At 36.2% G+C, this 17,966-nt stretch overlaps 1 protein-coding gene across 2 annotated transcripts in view; it reads left to right on the top strand.

The window, feature by feature from the left end:
- The window catches only part of LOC136751235 (protein diaphanous homolog 3), a 371,067-nt gene that overhangs the window by 36,707 nt on the left and 316,394 nt on the right, over positions 1-17,966 (top strand). The window contains exon 2 of one of the 2 annotated variants that reach the window (XM_066706676.1): positions 8,022-8,054. The exons of the other annotated variant lie outside the window; for it this stretch is intronic. Within the exon in view, the coding sequence (XP_066562773.1) occupies positions 8,022-8,054 (33 nt within the window). The remainder of the gene's footprint in view (positions 1-8,021; positions 8,055-17,966) is intronic. 2 annotated transcript variants of the gene reach the window in all.

The following is a 17,966-nucleotide window of genomic DNA, read 5'->3' as shown; positions in this document are numbered from 1 at the left end:
TGCTGACGGTGTTTTCTCTCACACAATCGCACAGATTACGTTATTTTTGTCGAGATATTAAAATGCGACGCAGCTGGACTGGTTTATAAATGTGTCCATAAACGCCATGACTGAGACGTGCACACTTTAGTTAAATTAACCTGCTATATTGTAGCTGATGTTACTACCGAATTATCGTCATTATCTTTATATCGTTATCGAGATAACAATAATTATCGCGGTAATTTCTTATCGATTTATCGCCCAGCCCTACTCCTAAATGTGAGTATTTTTGCAACCCATGCCCTATTACATGGTTAATGTGAATCTCAAACCCCATCCACCTATTTTCAGCTCCAACATTGAATAGTTTTAAATAATTAAACTGTTAATTTATTGTATTAAATCCATAATTCTGAATTGTAAAAATATGTCCACAAGACAGGTGGGTCTTGGGATGTGATCCTGACTGTTAGTTTGCTACATGATTTTTCACCAATTTATTAACTTGAACAGAATGGATTATGTCCAATTTAAGGATGAAGCAGTATTCAGAAGTGGCTTCAACATCTTGGCCTATTTACAAGTAATTCAAACTTCCATTGAATTTGAGATGCCACTGTGCATATGATTCACAACATAAGATCTGTTTTGGAAGGCTTTAAGGATGCTTTAAGAGGTCTGCAGCTTCAAAGATGTGTTAGCTAGCTGGGGATTCGAAGGTATTTTGAAACCTTTGAAAGTTAGTTAGGTATCCGTGCGGTGGCAGATCTATTACTAAGCATCCAACAGCAAATTATTCTTGCTCTCAAAACCAGTGCATAAGCAGCTCTTGCGTTTAATATACAACACACCCACAAATAGCCTTCACTCCTTATTTTTCTTTTTATCTCCTGCTGATCAGATTTAGAATTATACCCACTGTCTAGAGTTGAAAATGCAGTAAACATTTTGTGATCTGCCCACTATCCAAGCTTGCAAACTCATCTGCTGGGTGGATTACTTTGAAGTATATAAGTATTGGAAAAAGTTTCCATAAATGAGATTCCGTTTTCTAGTAAGACTTATTGTGATTTGTTTTGAGTACAATATGAGTAGCAAATCCTTTGTACCATAACTATGATAATTATTTAATTTAGTATGCTGCTTTTTTATCTGGTCATTATTAGGGTAAATGTTATTTAATGTGTAAGTTATTGAAAGTTACTTTTGTAATTTTAGTAGCTGCAGAATATGAATCGATATCATCTGTGGTAAATGGTGATTAATAATAAGAAATGTGAATTGCCTGCAACGGCAGTTATTGTACCTGGCTATAAAACTCAAGTCTTGGCAACACATTTGTAATGCACTTGTAAAGCACATGTACAAATGGCCTTATTGTGGTTAATCAATTCTAAAAACACAATTTTGTATACATCAACACAATCCTATGGGAAGAAAACAAATAATCCTGACACATTTTCCTTATTATTTTAAAAGAATGAAAAATTTTTCAGGCAAATAAAAATGATTTTCTTAAAGTGAAAACTTGGGACAACAAACTTTTCATAAGTGTATTCTCTGGAGTGCAGCCGAAGAGATGTCTATAGACCTTATTGCATTTATGTATACCATACCGCATAGAAATATGCTTTCCTTTTTTTGACAATCCTCTTGAACTCCATTTTAATAAGGGCTTGTCTGAATTCTATGCTTGCTAACTTTTCATACAGCCTTTCCTGGTCATGTTGTTCTAATAAGGAGCGTTATGTATTACTCAGTCTTTGAGTGGAGCAGTTTGCATGTTTTAATGAGGTGTCTGTTGAAATAAAGGTGATTTTAATAGGTTTTAATGTAGTCAGGTGCTATTGTACTGTTGCCCCATACCAGATATTGTAACGGAGAGCCTTTTAATGAGTGTCAGTTGTATGTGACTTGAATGCACATGAAAAAGAGAATGGGATGCAACTCTTTTCCTGCTGCTGCTTATCCCTGCGTACCTCACAGTGCAGTGTATTTCAAAAGACTACCGTGCATATGAATACTTCAGGAGTGCAGGGGAAACAACTTAAGTCTTACCTGTTTTCCACCAGCACTTAGTATTAGGTCAATAACTTTCTGGTGAACAGACCTTGACTGTCTAGAAAGAGTGCAATGGAAAAATAAGGGGCCTGTGGTCATCAGGAAAGCCAGACTTTTCTCCCACCAACTGTTTTGTTAATGCTTGATTCATACTGGGCTCTCCTCTGATCTCTATAAGAAAGGTACAGTCTGTAGAATGCACATCTAAAGGTCCAAAGCTACAGGACAGAATCTGCTTTTTCAAAATGTTCTTGCAGGAACAAAACCTTATTACATGAAGGTAATATTTTTATAAACCATATAATGAGAGCCTGCAAGTTTTACTTTGTTTTGGGGACAGATACCTGTTTTTAGAGGTCTCTCAAGACCTAGGCTACAATGGCAACTTATGACCTGCAAGAATAAGCTGAGGACATGCTGGTCAGCTTTATTTCCCCAATGAGGTATATTTATAAAGCTTTGCAGTGTGGTCAGATCATCTCATCTCAAAACCTTACAAAGCAATGAACATTTTCTGTGTTTGCCCGGTTTCATACCATCAGCTAACCATAACCTATTGGAAATCATATCAAATAAGATACACATATCTTCTAAAACTCCACTCCTGTCTATTTGTTGCGAGGTAGAAACGGAACAATTAAAGTTGAGGTTAGCACAGAAATGTAATCTTCAAATTTCAGTGTGTGGTGGAAAATAAATTCTTGTTATCTGTACAATGTTGGTACTGTGCAAAAGTTGCTGGATTTACGGAGTACACAGCATGGATGGAGACTGAAAACCTTTACAAATCTTTTTTTTTTTTTTTTGTCAATTATTTCAATGTGTCTAAAGTATCAACTCGGATATTGAACGTGAAGAATGAAAACCACCATTTTCCAATAAATAAATAAATGCCATTCTTAGAATATCTTGCCAAAGGAACTGCATAAGCAGTGTATGCATATGGAGAGGTTTGCCACTTTTTAGATTTACTTACCTTTTCAGTTTCGGTATTGTTTTCTCTGTCCACCCATGCAGTTTCTTTGTAATTATGTTTGCTCAAAATGAAGCTTTACAGATGGCAAAGTTGTGGGATGTGGGGAGTATTGAAGTAGAAATCGGAGCAAACTGAGTAAAGATCCACTGGGGGTAAACTACCACTGAGTACCGTATGCAATACTAAAACTCTGAGTCACTGTGTGAAGTTAATTAATTTTTGAAATGCCATCATAAGTGGGGGCTTTCACAGTGCGTTAAACCTGTTTCTGTTAGTAACAACTGTGGATGCATTTTTCTTAAGGTGAAGTGTGAAATTGATATTGAAAGGCAGAGGAAAAAAATGTTACTGCTACAGATGTTTAGTTTTATTGGTAATACATCATATTTCATTGCACTAACCAATCATATTTTTATATACCCTGGGTTCCATAGTGAATATCAGTTAAAGAAGTCATTCTTTATTTCATATATAGTTCAGCCGAAGCGTGAGCCAAGAGAATGTTGTACTCCTGATTTTCTTTTTGTTGAAAGATGTGCTTTCCTTTTCATTCAATGAACCTAATAAGCAGATGTTCTGCAAGTACTAAACTCGGGAGAACAGGGCTTAACGTTGCTAATCTCTGGCTGGCCTCGCCATATGTCTGTTCTGGGGTTTGTACACATTGAGGTGAAGATGCATCTGTTCAGTTTTTTCCCCCCTCTGCTTGTGGGTTTGCAGAGGTTAATGTTGCTCTCCCTCCGGATGTTCAGATACAAACAAAAACAAAACGGTAACTTAGAAAATGTTTCTGGCTTTCAAGAAAGTGCTCCAAGACAGTAGTACCTAACACAAAAAGAGAGATTCCAATGAAAGAACTGAAAAATTGGATCAGATGGCATTTTTATTCTTTGCGAGTCTATAGATCTGTGTGCACGGCTACCTTAATTTCTGAGAAAGTTATGATTATGGCTTGGTTTCTGGACTTTTAGGCAGCTGTATTGTCTTGACGAGGCAAAAGAACAATATTGCTGCATATACTCAAAAAAGTCATAGAATTTTTTTACTTAAATATTTTTTTTTTTTTTTTTTTTTTGTTTAAATCTCCAACTAACAAACAATTGACATTTGGTATCCTTAGAAACCCAGCATGGCAAAAGTATTACTATTTGTATATTTCAGACATTTACTTTTTCCTTTCATTGTATCCAATATTAATATTCAAAGATGCAGATTTAGTGGATTCCATTTACTGAAAAATTACACAACTAGGCTAAATTTTCCTTATTTTGCTCTGTCTGTTTAGTTTAGTTTTTTTCTTAATGTTATTTTTCCACTAAGAACCACTGCAAACCCATATACCCTGGCATTTTTTGGTTTCTTGTATATTTTTAGCAGCAATTGTTTTTGTCAACCCTTTCAAAATGTAAAATTGACTGCGCTATTGTTTCTAATTACTATTGATGGATTCACACATGGTTGATCTAGCTTTCCTTGCCTACAAAACAAATGTAGCTTTCATGTAAAGAAACTGTAGACATCCATGCTGAATTTGAGTTCTCCCTAATTAGGTACTAATATGTTTTATGCTTTCACCCTTGTGCAGTATTAAGTCTGTTATGACTGCTTTTACAATGCAGTCTCTATCTTAAAAGAAAATCATTGTTATTAACTTATTGTAACAAATAAATCGCACGATGCCACTGAAGATTAATTATTTATATACATAGAGATCATTTTCCCCCCTAAAACATGTCATACTTCATTGTAAAGATCGCTGCCTAATAATGTTTACATAATTTGCAAATAAATTGTTTTAAACCAAGTACTTTTCTTACATGAAATAGACTTTAAAAAAATGTCATTACAGAATACATGAGAACACAAAATTGCCTGCATTTACATGTTTATCTGTGTATACAATGTCAATGTAAAGGCTTTGGAGTGATGTCTTCACTATCATGGTGAATTAGGATCTAAAAGGCTTAGGAGGAATTTCTACAGTTGCTAACTTAAATTTCTTTTGAAAGTGCTGAAAGATATACAGCAGTGTATACAGAAACACAGGGCTCAGCTGAATAAACAGTGAGTCTAGGATCCTCATTTTCTTTTCTTCCTCAAACAATGACCCCGAAAACTCTCCATGCCTGCTAAAGCTTGTGAACTAAATTGGGGTACTTGCTGTGTCTGACTGATAATGATACAATTTTATTTTAATCCAGACTGTCAGAATCCTAGGCAATGACATTTTTTCCTCTTTTGCTTGCAAAGTAATTAACAAAGGGTCTTTTTTTAGATTTAAGTTTGAAGGCTATTTCCGATTTAGCCTCACCATGATTGATCACTCCTACCACATGTTTACACTGAGCTGGTCTGATTTTGTTTTGACTTCATTAATGAAGTAAGACTGATGGTGGATTCACTCAGCTGAGTCTTCAATAACTTTCTGGTATTTTAGAATGACCTGCTGAAGCATCAGAATTAATCACACATAAAATGTTAACAAAGTCAAAGCAAAGCAGGACACCTGAAATTTTAATGAGGTCACATCACAAATATAGATTTCAGTACAGACTCTAATGTACACCATCTGGGTGTACTCTGTAACAGTTGTGAAGTACTGTGCAGTGAGTACCAAGTCAGACCACTGTGGAGGAAGTTGACTTAACTGATTTTAGAAGCCACACACACGCTTTTGTTAAACTTAATTAGTGGCATTTTAAGACTCCATAAAAAAAGAAAAGAAAAAATAATCCTTTATTAATTGTTCAGGAGTGCTGAAAGTCTTTTGACAGCTGGAAATCTTCTCCCCTCTTGTCCAGTGCCTTTCCAAAACCGATATTTTGTAGATTAGAACTTCATAACTGTCGAAATCTATAAATGGAAAATATATGATGGCATCTTTCCGTAATTAAGGGTTTATAATTCTTCCCTGCTTTGGTAATTGGTAAATTGATCTGAATGAAGGCAAATTTACATTTAGATGCTTTACAGACATATTTTTTTAAGGATTTATTAGTAAATGGAAATTTTAATATTAGAAGCACAGAGGTGAAGATCAGTCGTTACTGGGAAAAATTGACAAGCCAATGTTTTTTTATGCTTTGGCTTGTGGATATTATGCTAATAAAAGGCATACAAATTGATTAACATCTTGGGTTTTGTAGTTTGTGCTTACATAAGTACATTCCCTTGCAATGGACCAAATTGGTCCATTAGCTTTTGTCAATAGTTTTTTTTTTCTCCCCTTCTTTAGAAAACATAATGCCTCAACTTTTTCTCTGCAGAATATTCTTTTATATAGGCTTAATTGTTAATAAAAAAAATTACATTTCTGAGTACTGCTGTTCTTGTATCACTATGTATGGGGAAGGAAAACTCAGTGTAGACTGTCAGCCACGTGGAACGTGATCTAATGCATAACATTCAGGAAACCTCTGATAGGTAAACATTTATAATTTTTTATACCATTTACAACCGTAATAAGTGACACCAAAACTCAATCAAATGGTTTACATAATTAACACATTTTCAAATCTACACCACAGGTAACAAGTTTCACTAAAAGTTAGGCTAGTTTACCAACTTGTTCTAGACTTTTTCCTATTATGAATCCTTATTTAGTACTTGGGGTGTTCAAAGCCTTACCATTAATATATTCAGTGTGTGAATGCAGAGCTCGGCAGATATGGTTTGGATACAAAACTTTAAAATTACTTCTGGCAGGTGGTAACTTCTTATTTAGAAATGTAATTAAACTAAACTAATATGAAAACGCAAGCCAGTTGATAACTAGACTGTTTGCCTAACCAGATTTTGTGTTTTAAATTATATGGGTTCTGTGAAGCTTTTGAATCAAAAAAAAGTTATATGAAATTATCGCATAACTGCAGAAGTCATTCCTACTGTGCAATTCATAATGATTAGGCTAATTCAGAGCTCCCAGACAGTGTTTACTCTCTCTTTTGAGAACATGCAGTATGAGATACAGGAAAGTATGTTTAATGTTAGACAAAAATATATTTTCTCCTCCAAAGTTTGTAATTGGTTATGCAAGAAATATGGAGTCTTAGTGTATTTTCTTGCCACGAAACGCTGCATAATTTAATAATTATGACATTGAACCATACAGATGAATCGGCAATACCAATGTGGTTTATCTGTGTAAGAAGTATGTGTTTGCTGTTCAATCTTTTTTTTTTTTTTTCCTCCCCCAGTTTGTCATTTAAGCTGGGGGGTGCTGATCTGTCCGTTTTGCGACTGTACTGAATAACTGATATTGATATTTTTTATTTTAGAAGCGCAGATGGAAAGTGCAGGTTTGAAAAGAGAAGTTCCAAACCGTTCAGGCTAATTAATCAAAACACTTCTGTTTAATGTGTTTGGCAATAAGGCAAATACTGTAAATCTATGGTTTATTTTTCACACCCAAATGATATGGTTGTCAAAGTGACCTTTCACACTGCTAGAAAAAAAAAAAAAAAGAATTGGTGATTTTCTTACTAGCACTTAGATTTTAGTGGCGTACCAATTAAACAAATGGATGAACCTTTTTTCAGCTGCATAGTTGATAGTTATTTCAGATAAATCGCAAGAACTTTTGAAATAATGTATGTTGGTGTTTTTGCATAGTAAACTATAATGAACTTGCTCCTTTAAATTATTTTACATGCTGTGTAAAAATGCAGACAAACTTGTTAGTACTGTTACTGCTTTATGCCTTGCATGCAGCTGAAGTGGGTGACTACGACTGAGGATGAACAAAAAGGATGTGCCGTTATAATATTAAACGGAAACCTTGATTTTTGTGTTGTGTGATTCAGGCTGTGTGTCATCTCATCAGAGTAAAAAGCATTTTCTCTGATAAAAAATATCTGGTTTTCATGTAGGCTAATATCCTGTTCCTCCTTTCATCTATAGTACTAGGAAGAGAGAGACTAAATAACGTATTTTGTATTTTTCCAAATGATTTGCGTTAACCAATAAGAATCTGATAATTGCTTTTTTCTTTCCCTATTTGTAGCACGTAAACATTAGAACATTGACGGATGATGTGGTAAGACTTTTTTTTGTTTTGTTGAATTCCTTATACTAATATCTTAACCGAATGCTCAATGCTCACTGCCTTCTTCTGATAAGATGGCACCAGTTCTCAGTTTATGGTCAACTGGTGGTACCACAATGTTTGCTTACTGTTAACAATGTAAATGGAGTTTCAAACCTGAAGTTTGTGAGGAGGACACCCCCAATCTCACACCTGACTCGCCTTCCCAAGCATAAGCATCTGGCAACACATGCACTTTCCCATAATTTGTCACTTTGAATCCCTACTCCACCCCTTTACAGCAGCTCCTTGACTCATTCATCGAATGTGGGGGTTCTGATGGTCTTGTCCTCTTGGCCAGGTCATAGTGCCTTTACTCAAGCAAGTCTAAGCCAAAAGGAACTATTTACCTGCTATAATTGTTTATTGCATGAAACTAATAATAACATAGCATGGTAATGGCTTTTTTACTTCATGCAATGCCTTCATATTTGATGGAGAAAATGTCTACAGTGCAGTGTCTTCACTGTTGCCTTTTACTACAGATCTGCAGTTTTTGTTTTCTGTCTGACCATGTAGTGTTCCTTTATTATATCCTGGAATTCACTTAAACAATGAGAATTAAACATCTGATAATGGTTTTTGGTGTGGAAAAAGCACACCCGAGATGCTCTACTGCCCGTTTCAGGATCTTTTACAATTTCTTTGTTGCATATTAAAAATATATATTTCAAGCAATTGAAGGTCTAATTGCATGCTCTTCAGTACTGTTACATTTCATGCTTAAAGTTTGTCACATCCTTGGCAATTCGGAAAACAAATGGAGTGAGCTTTTTTCAAAAACTAATTCTCATTTGTCTGTACTGGTAGGGCATTGCCATTTTGGAGCCCTTCTAGATTACCTAAATGATTCAGATGCTTTTAAATTTTCTTCTGGTTATTTTTCTCCTTTTCCTGTTAGTTTAATATTATCTTGAGAGAGAGATTTCAAACTCTTGACATTTCTAATATTATACTTAATATCTATATCTCTATATAGTTTGTGGTGCCATGTCGGTTTAGGCATGTAAGGACCGCCCCTTGAAGGTGGTCCCCGTCCCCAGATTCTGGGGGAGGTGAATTAACCAGACGTTTTGTGTCCCCTGTCAGTGGATCCCTGCCTCAGTAAAGCAGGAAGAAGGGGTGGTTAGATGTGTGGGTATGCAGGAGGAGTGCCTGAAGTGTGCACAGAAGAGTGGATTTATGAACTTGGAAATGGATTGTGATTTGAACTTGTCGCTCTGTGTCTTGTGTTCGTGTTGGGTTGTGAACTTTAGTAGTATATGTTTAGAGAGGGACCCATGTCATTATATAGGTAGGTTAGTGAAAAAATTAACTTTATTTTCACCATACCTTGTCCTTTGTGTATGCCTGTTTTCCTAGACACCAACACCATAGCCATCCCTTCATGGTGTCCCAAGATATTAACTTGAATGTGATGTGTGAATAAATCACATTCTGTTTAGTGATCAAATATGTTCTCTTGGGACAATTTTGTCGATCTAGCATTTCTTTTTAAGTCCATTTTCTATTTCTCTACATTTGCTATATTCACTACTATCATGAACTGTTTATTAACTATATTGCTTTTTTATTTACCTTGTTTTTTGGGTTTAATTTGACCCCAATAAAAATCCAGAGTGATAACATTTTACTTTAATCTGTTTTTCCATGGAGAACAATTTTAGTAAATGTAAAATCGAATGCATGAATTTTAAATCCTGTCAGCATATGGGCCTTGGCTTGAATTACTCTTATTTATTGGTTTTATGATTTTGTCCTTCCAGTAGTCCGAGAGACGGCCTTTTAAACCCTAAGTACTTTGAAAAGTTCAAGACAGAATTTTCTGGCAAAATATGATTGCTTGGGTAATGAAATGTTTATTAAGGTAAATGACTTACTGGGTCTAGAGATCATACAAAAGATGAGTGATTTAATTAAATTTACATTTAGCATTCTTGCTGATGGAAAAAATGAGGTCCAATCTTCACAAAGAATCAAAAGGCAGTGTTAATGGTATATAGTACCTCAGTATTCTCTAATTATTTATTTCTTATTAAACCCCCATCTTATTTTCCTTTGCGAGACATGTGGATCTACTCATGTTTTTACCATAATGTCTGCTCTGAGCTGTGCAGTTCTGCTGGGATATGTTCAGAATATACAAGATATTTGAAAACTCATTCCCAGATATGACTATTTTTATGTGCTTTCCAGAGATGAATTGCTACTGCTCTGTATTTTTGTGTGACTTCTCAATCCTATCACATTGTAAAGTGAAGGGGATAACTGCTGGCAAAATTCAAATCCAAAGGAAAATTAATGAAAGAAATGTCTGTACTTAAGTAATGGTTGTACTAGGGCTTTATCATTAGTTTCCCAAATTATTTACTGTTCTAAAACATGACATGCAGATTTAAAATGTGGGGAAAAACAAGCAAGCAACTATTTAGCCACTCCAAATGGATCATTCAACTGTCACTATTGACATCAGATGCAATGGTGAGATACCACAGTTACCTTGAGCTCTTTTGACCAAGTGATTTGAACCTTGCCACATATAATGTACAAGTATGTTGTCATGGACAGCACTGTTTTAATAATTACACTCAAAAAGAGTTCACAGCCTTTACATACAATTTTATTTTCCTTTTTAAAAATGATACATGGTATATTTCTAGTCCTAATCTAATTCTAGTCAGAATAGAAATCAAGAATTTCTCATAACTAAAAAGTGATTACAATCAATATCTATCTATACATCTATCATCTTCAAGATTTGATACAATACTACAATCATCAGTAGGTTATTAACGTGATTTTATGTGCAACTGACTTGGCGCAAGACTTCCTGGGCGAAGTGTAATGAATGTAAGATCGTATCAAGTGTGCAAAGCCTTTTCAATTGCACAAAACCACCTCCTTGTAGTAGCATAAATTTCATAAAGTTGTACAGTCTGTTGGTCAAGGTACGAAACTAATAACCTTTACTAATCTAATCTATTTTTTTTGGATCATACCATTTCAAGGCCATAGAGACTGAACCTGATTTTTCATTATTTAACTGTAATTACCTCTATTGCAAACTCCTCTGTGCGAAAGGTATAAAGTCTATATCATTTAAGTGTGCAGTTTCCTTCCAAATTTATTATAGAAAATGTCTGCATATTGTTTTATAGAGATTTGTTATAATAGAGGGTCAAAAAGTATTTTGGTTTAAGCAATATAATCATGTAAAATAAAGCACTTTAGAATGCTCCTTTGGAAGGTACTGAATCTTTTAAAGTATGTGGAAAATGTATTTGCTCTTTTATTGCTCCAAAAAATTTAATTATTATATGAGTTGTGTGCGTCTGTGTGTATGTTTGTAAGAAATAAATTGTTTCCTAGTCTTAGAAGATCGTTTTGTAGATGGGATAAGGCTTGCTGAGAGAAGCTGGAATATTCTACTGTTCAATATGTAACAGTCACACCAGTGGAATGCTAATTAACAAAATGATTTGGTAGACCTAAAAAGACAGATGAAAGACTTGATTACATGATTACCAGAGATGTGAAGGAGGACAAATGTGCCACAGCTGCTGCCATTAGCAGAACTTCAAAGAGAGGCAGAGCAGATGTATGTGCCATTGCTGTTTGCAGGCTGCATAAGGGTTTGATGGTATGAAATGGAAGATAAAAAGATCTTTTCAGAAATGGCTATATTTAAACTTAAATGTTTATGTAAGACTTTTTTTTGCAAATTAATATTACCTTTTTAGAAAAAAACTCAAATGACAGTGGAGGTGTTCTTATACAAATTAACACATCTAAAATAACATCTGTTATTTCAGATCCACATGTGCTCAAGTGTGTTAATGAACTTGCATACAGTACTTTAACACTTTGTTCCTTGTAATTTGTCAGTTCTAATTCTCATTTCATGATTTTGTACATTAACCTAGCTTCAAAGAGCTATTCAGTAAGATTTCATGCAGGGCCATTGAAGAACCACAACAATACATTTCTGATTTGGCAATTTGGGACAGGTTTTTCTGATTGAATACTGGAAACCTATAGTTTGAGATATTAATTGTTCATGAAATAAAGAAATACTGCACTACATGTGATCTTTTCTGCCTGATTTCAGCTGCTGTACATGAGTGAGTTTTTGTAAACTACTCTGATGGACATACTCTCTACCATACTGTGAAGTTAGTCATTCTATGACTGACAGATTCATCAGTGTGCCTATGGTAGTTTTCAGTGAGGTATTTGCTCTGGTCCTGCATGAATGTAATGAAGTTCTACACTATTTTAAAACCACAGTCTGGAAGTTTAAAAATAAATAAAATTTTAAAAAATACTAAGTTGTAATAGTAAGTTTTAACAGATGACATGTCACAGGTTAACAACCAGTCCAGTCAAACCCTAAGAGAGATCAGTATAAATGAGGAGGAGGTACTAAAGGGACTAGCAGAATTAAAAACAAACCAATCACCTGGGCCAGATGGTATATTTCCAACAGTACTTAAAGAAATGAGGGAAATTATTTACAGGCCGCTAACTCAAATATTCCAAATGACACTTAGAACAGGGGATGTGCCAACTGACTGGAAGACAGCAAATGTCATACCAATCCACAAGAAAGAGACAAAACTGAGCCAGGAAATTACAGACCAATCAGTCTCACCTGCATCACCTGTAAAATGTTGGAAAAAATGATTAGACAGAAAATAGAGGAGCATCTTAATGAAACCATATTCTTGGAGATAGTCAACATGGGTTTAGCAGCTGTAGATCACATGAAAGCATATGATATGATATACTTAGATTTCCAAAAAGCTTTTGATAATGTTCCACACCAAAGACTGATGTTCAAATTGGAAGCTGTAGGCATTCAGGGTAATGTAAGTAGATGGATTATGAACTGGTTGATGTACAGGAAACAGAGGGTGTCGATTAGAGGAGTTGCTTCAACTGGAGTGAGGTTGTTAGTGGAGTTCCACAGGGATCAGTACTAGGGCTCTTGCTTTTTCTAATCTATATTAATGACCAGAGGAGCTTTTCCAGATCAGCATGGACACACGCACCCGGGGACACAAATGGAAATTGGGCTTCAAGGCATTCAAGACGGAAAAGAGGAGACACTTCTTCACACACAGTAGTCACAATCTGGTACAAACTCCCCAGCGATGTGGTTGAAACCAACAATTTGGGAACATTTAAAAATAAACTGGATAGGATCCTTGGATCACTTAGTTATTAATGGACACCAAACGAACACGATGGGTCGAATGTAGTGTTTCCAGCCCGGGGACCCAGGTCACCGGACGATTTCTCAACCCTGCAAGCCCAGGTTTGGCATAGGTAAAAAAACGGGGTTGATGGGAGTGGGGGGGTGGGGGGGAAGAAAAAAAACAAAAAACAAACAAAAAAACTCTCTTGTATACTTTCGTGTATTTTTTCATTCTGCAAAATCTACAATATAATTGAGCACTGTTGCACAATACAGGGAGTTCAAGAAAAATGTCCGATTCAAGCTTGGTTTGGTTCTACTTCCTACAAGAACTTAAGTACATGGCCAATCAGCCAAATGCAAAAAGTATGCAAACAACGTACTGCAATCAGCTGGGGACTCTACAAGGTCCCTTCAGTTTATACAGATGATCAATACATAATAACTATGTGGATTATTAAATACTACTAATAATAATGCAGTATGACTGAGTTTGTGTTTAATTTCAGCTCCACTTAAAATACACAAAAAGGCGTTTATTATTTTACTTATTTAGTATTACATTGTTGATATGGCCAGGGGTTGTAGTTCATAGAATTAATTAATTAATAGAATAAGGGGGGAAAACTAAGATTTGAGGAGTTCAGACGTACGTTTTGTGTCCAACAGTGCGTGCGCCTGCAAGGTGCCGTGGCAGAGATGCCAAGTGCTACGATTTTGCTGTAGCAGCTACTATTTGGGAGGGTCAAATATGGTGCTACAATGAAGGGTTTGATACTACGAAAGAAAATAATAATGTTATATATAAAAATATGTATAGCATATTAATATACAGTGAGGGAAAAAGTATTTGATCCCTTGCTGATTTTGTACGTTTGCCCACTGACAAAGAAATGATCAGTCTATAATTTTAATGGTAGGTGTATTTTAACAGTGAGAGACAGAATAACAACAACAAAATCCAGAAAAATGCATTTCAAAAAAGTTATAAATTGATTTGCAAGTTAATGAGGGAAATAAGTATTTGATCCCCTATCAATCAGCAAGATTTCTGGCTCCCAGGTGTCTTTTATACAGGTAACGAGCTGAGATTAGGAGCTCTCTCTTAAAGGGAGTGCTCCTAATCTCAGCTCGTTACCTGTATAAAAGACACCTGTCCACAGAAGCAATCAATAAATCAGATTCCAAACTCTGCACCATGGCCAAGACCAAAGAGCTGTCCAAGGATCTCAGGGACAAGATTGTAGACCTACACAAGGCTGGAATGGGCTACAAGACCATCGCCAAGCAGCTTGGTGAGAAGGTGACAACAGTTGGTGCGATTATTCGCAAATGGAAGAAACACAAAATAACTGTCAGTCTCCCTCGGTCTGAGGCTCCATGCAAGATCTCACCTCGTGGAGTTTCAATGATCATGAGAACGGTGAGGAATCAGCCCAGAACTACACGGGAGGATCTTGTTAATGATCTCAAGGCAGCTGGGACCATAGTCACCAAGATATCAATTGGTAACACACTACGCCGTGAAGGACTGAAATCCTGCAGCGCCTGCAAGGTCCCCCTGCTCAAGAAAGCACATGTACAGGCCCGTCTGAAGTTTGCCAATGAACATCTGAATGATTCAGAGGAGAATGTTGTAGTCAGATGAGACCAAACTCGAGCTCTTTGGCATTAACTCAACTTGCTGTGTTTGGTGGAGGAGGAATGACCCCAAGAACACCATCCCCACCGTCAAACATGGAGGTGGAAACATTATGCTTTGGGGGTGTTTTTCTGCTAAGGGGACAGGACAACTGCACCGCATCAAAGGGACGATGGACGGGGCCATGTACCATCAAATCTTGGGTGAGAACCTCCTTCCCTCAGCCAGGGCATTGAAAATGGGTCGTGGATGGGTATTCCAGCATGACAATGACCCAAAACACACAGCCAAAGCAACAAAGGAGTGGCTCAAGAAGAAGCACATGAAGGTCCTGGAGTGGCCTACCCAGTCTCCAGACCTTAATCCCATAGAAAATCTGTGGAGGGAGCTGAAGGTTCGAGTTGCCAAACGTCAGCCTCAAAACCTTAATGACTTGGAGAGGATCTGCAAAGAGGAGTGGGACAAAATCCCTCCTGAGATGTGTGCAAACCTGGTGGCCAACTACAAGAAACGTCTGACCTCTGTGATTGCCAACAAGGGTTTTGCCACCAAGTACTAAGTCGAAGGGGTCAAATACTTATTTCCCTCATTAACATGCAAATCAATGTATAACTTTTTTGAAATGCGTTTTTCTGGATGTTTTTGTTGTTATTCTGTCTCTCACTGTTAAAATACACCTATCATTAAAATTATAGACTGATCATTTCTTTGTCAGTGGGCAAACGTACAAAATCAGCAGGGGATCAAATACTTTTTCCCTCACTGTATATTAATATGCTATACGTATTTTTATATATAACATTATTATTTTCTTTCGTAGTATCAAACCCTTCATCGTAGCACCATACTTGACCCTCCCAAATAGTAGCTGCTACGGCAAAATCGTAGCACTTGGCATCTCTGCCACGGCACCTTGCAGGCGCACACACCTGTCTTTTTATATATACATATTATTCTTAATATATTTCACCGGCATTATACCTAATGTACCAGTACCGGTGAGCCGTGTTTCTTAGCAGTGGGTGTAGGGGGTCTTAGAGGAGCTGCTTTGCAAATGTTGCCTCATCGTTCAGGTTTCATCACCAGCCAGATATACAAAAATGTCCTGCTCTCCACCGTCTAAAAGAAGTCGACTATCCTGCCAGACATATAGACGGCAATACACTACAGAATGGCCTTTTATTAGAACAAGTCACATCTCTGAATCGCATGTCTACTGTGAATATTGCCAGACTGACTCCTCAGTGAAACACGGTGGATGTCACGATTCCATCGTTCATGTAGGTACAAAAAAACATCAACAATTTGCAAAATCTATTGGAAAAAATAAATCTATGCTTGAATTTGTAGTGAGTACAGGCAAAGATAATGCAGTGATAAAGGCAGAGACACTTTTTGCAAACTTTATTGTTCAGCACAATCTTCCAATTGCTGTTTCGGATCATATCGGTCCTCTTTGCAAAGCTGCATGTCCGGACTCGATCATCGCCGACAAGCAGGCATCAGGCCTCACAAAAGCACTGCCATAATCCAAACTCTTTCAGATGACACGACAGAGTCCTTATCCTTATTGCTGGGTTATTTTTCATTGAGCAGGACAGCAGCAGTGACACAACCAGTCAACTGTATCCAGCTGTAGTGAGATATTATGACGGGTCTCTTGGAAAAATCATCATGCAATTACTACCGTTACCAGTAATAGTATGGTCTTTGGCTGTGATCTGCTTAAAAAATGTAAACAAGCTACCAATAAAAAATAAGTGGAATTTAATACCAGAACTACATTAATACAATAAATACCAACATACAGATCAGGAGGTCCTTCCCCTTTTTTTTATATATATATATGACTTAAGTTGGAAATGTTAATAGTTGGTAATGATGCAAATTGTACCAATGTTTGTGTATACCAATGCAATAGATTAATGTCTGTTGTATGGAAGAGTATTTGAAATGCATTTGGTATACGCATTTCAAATACTTTTCCATACAACAGACATTTAATTAAATTGAAATCCAAAGTACTTGTCGTTCAGAATACAAATATCAAGTGAAATGCAAATAATTCAAAATAAATACAAATTGTTCAATCTTTCTTGATGTTAATTTGTTAGTTATTTATTATAAAGTTTGGAGGTTGAATATTTCAGTCCAGAATTGATTCTTCCTTAGGTGAGCACCTAGCAGCACCTGATTTATGAAAAAAACAAACAAAAAAAAAAACACCTTGCTGAGCTCACCAGGTCATCTTTTTACTGGTCAGGTGCTACTATTTTCCACTTTCAGAACTTGGCATCTCTGCTGTGGCATGCAAGCTGTGTTGAAAGCGTTGTATAATGACGTTTACGAGAGAGAGGGAGAGACGCAATCGGAAAAGTGAGCTAAATGTTTTTTTATTGATTTAATTGTTTCCATATTGATTAATCTTTCCATTTATATGCCTATGAAATAATCTGGCTTTAAGCCTGGGTGCCTCGGGGATCCCGGGTTTATGAATTTTAAACTCCAAAAACCCGGGCCTGGAATTTTCTTTATTTAGTTTATGTTAATGTAAAAGTCATTTATATTATGTGCTCCATATGGAATGAAGCTTTAAGCCAAAATGTTTTATTATAGTTGTACAGGGACAGTGGCACTATAAGTAATTTTCAAATTTTATGTTAAACTGTGAAGGCTAGAAGACCTCATAGAGGTAGAAAATTCATTTACAAATGCTTTTATACACACACGTGTGTGTATATATACTGTATGTAAAACTTTTTTATGTTGGTATTAGTTTTTGTTTTTAGGTGCTCTCCATGTTTATTTATTTTTGCCATTTCAAACTGAACTCAAGCCCAGATTTTTCATTTCACAATTTAACTGCGGATTATACATTCTGTACTGTCTCTGGTATCGCACAGGAACAGGAGTTTGATCATAGTGACAGATGCTTACATCTGAAGCCTGGAAGTGTCTTTGCAGCAATCATATATGGGCAATAATTCACCTGCAAAAGCAGGGCAAAAGCAGTTTCCTTTACAAA

Source organism: Amia ocellicauda, chromosome 6 (assembly GCF_036373705.1).
Source record: "Amia ocellicauda isolate fAmiCal2 chromosome 6, fAmiCal2.hap1, whole genome shotgun sequence".
Classification (NCBI taxonomy): Eukaryota; Metazoa; Chordata; class Actinopteri; order Amiiformes; family Amiidae; genus Amia; species Amia ocellicauda.
The sequence above is the reverse complement of the archived record's forward strand: the minus strand, read 5'-3'. Positions and strand labels throughout refer to the sequence as shown.